Source organism: Gopherus evgoodei, chromosome 21, assembly GCF_007399415.2.
Source record: "Gopherus evgoodei ecotype Sinaloan lineage chromosome 21, rGopEvg1_v1.p, whole genome shotgun sequence".
Lineage (NCBI taxonomy): Eukaryota > Metazoa > Chordata > Testudines > Testudinidae > Gopherus > Gopherus evgoodei.
In genome coordinates this window covers 7,800,519-7,802,237 of record NC_044342.1, presented here as the reverse complement: position 1 = coordinate 7,802,237, position 1,719 = coordinate 7,800,519, and the positions used below count along the sequence as shown (strand labels likewise).

General features: G+C 42.4%; 1 protein-coding gene across 1 annotated transcript; it reads left to right on the top strand.

The window, feature by feature from the left end:
- The first annotated feature begins 473 nt into the window (after positions 1-473).
- On the top strand, positions 474-1,415 carry LOC115637883 (olfactory receptor 11A1-like). The gene has a single exon (XM_030539481.1). The coding sequence runs from the start codon at positions 474-476 to the stop codon at positions 1,413-1,415; it is 942 nt and encodes a 313-aa protein (XP_030395341.1).
- The last annotated feature ends 304 nt before the right edge of the window (positions 1,416-1,719 follow it).

Here is a 1,719-nt window from a genome sequence, read left to right as displayed (position 1 = left end):
GCCTTAAAGATCTGGCCCGGAGGCTTTTCTAGAAGTTCTTCATTAGCCGAACACAGGTTATTGAGTTCCAGGTGAGGGAAACTGGGGAAAACCACAGTGTGTGTTATACAGGATCTAATAGCCCTTTTGGGCCTTAAAACTTCTTAATCCATACATGAAAAAACCAAAAACCTGTGGACAAGGGAAGAAAGTGATCAGTTAACTGTGTTGTTGCTTTATTGGACAAGCAGAGGGGGGGAATTCTCTGTTCCAAATTTCTGTGCAAGGCCTGAGTGTGACACAGGTTTTTTGTTTTTGTTTTGTTTTGATTGTGAATGAATATAAACAATGTAGTGTGAACTATTATGGAATCAAATAGAGAGAAATCCACCCAGATTCATGGTACAGCATCCACACTAACTAATTATTACTTTTTCTCCATCACTAGATAGGTCATATGGAGAGAGCAGAAAGAGGAAACCGACGTACATCTCATGGAGAAAGGAGAAGGGGAAAATCAAACGTCTGTCACAGAATTCATCCTGCTGGGATTTGAGAACCTCCCTGAACTACGCATTCTTTTCTTCCTTTTATTTCTAGTGATCTATGTAGTCACCATGGCTGCGAACATGCTCATTGTGGCACTAGTCTTGGCTGATCAGCACCTGCACACACCCATGTACTTCTTCCTGGGGAACTTGTCCTGCTTGGAGATCTCCTACACCTCCACCATACTGCCCAGGCTGCTGGCCAGTCTCCTGACTGGAAACAGGACCATTTCTGTCAGCCAATGCATCATACAATTTTACTGCTTTGCTCTTCTACTGACCACGGAGTGTTATCTGCTAACTGTGATGTCTTTTGATCGCTACTTAGCAATTTGTAAACCGCTGCACTATGTCACCTGTATGAATGGCAGATTCTGTATTCAGTTAGCAGCCGGATCTTGGATAAGTTCATTCATACTTATTACCATATTAATTTCTTTGGTTTCACAATTAGCATTCTGTGGCCCTAATGAAATTGATCATTTTTTTTGTGATCTCACTCCAGTCATTAAGCTCTCCTGCAGCAACACCAGTCTGGTTACCCTGGTGATCCTCATATTTTCATCAATAGACACTGTCCCCCCATTTCTTTTAACTCTGACATCTTATGCTTATATCATCTCCACCATCCTGAGAATCCCTTCTACCACTGGGAGGCAAAAGGCCTTTTCCACTTGCTCCTCTCACCTTATCGTGGTTACAATTTTCTATATGACCCTAATTACTGTGTACATGTTACCAAACACCGGTGCACTCAGAGCCCCAAACAAAGTGTTTTCTGTCCTTTACACTGTCTTGACACCCCTGATCAATCCCCTCATCTACAGCCTGAGAAACAAGGAGGTCAAGGAGGCACTGAGGAGAGCTCTCCAGAAATGTAGGCTTTAGACAGGGTGATTGATATGGCAATAAATCAGTTCTGGTCTAAAAGGACTGATTTAGGTGGCCCAAGACCTTGTCAGCCCTCCTGAGTTATAGCAAGAAGATACTCACCATTTTTTACATTTGCATCTCCTATTCAGTTGTATTTATTTAGGTAAATTGGGCTGATCCTTAGCAAGTGTAAACTGACACAGCTGCTTGGTCGTTATTCCCGATGTTATCTCAGTCTCTCTAACCCTAATAGCCAGTGGTTCTCCCATTGCAATGAGAAATAGGAAAAATAAGAATAGTGGAATGCCATGGTGTGAAT

What these genes read in the sequence shown, in the direction of transcription:
- LOC115637883 (XM_030539481.1), top strand. Translation starts at nt 474, where the DNA reads ATGGAGAAAGGAGAAGGGGAAAATCAAACGTCTGTCACAGAATTCATC.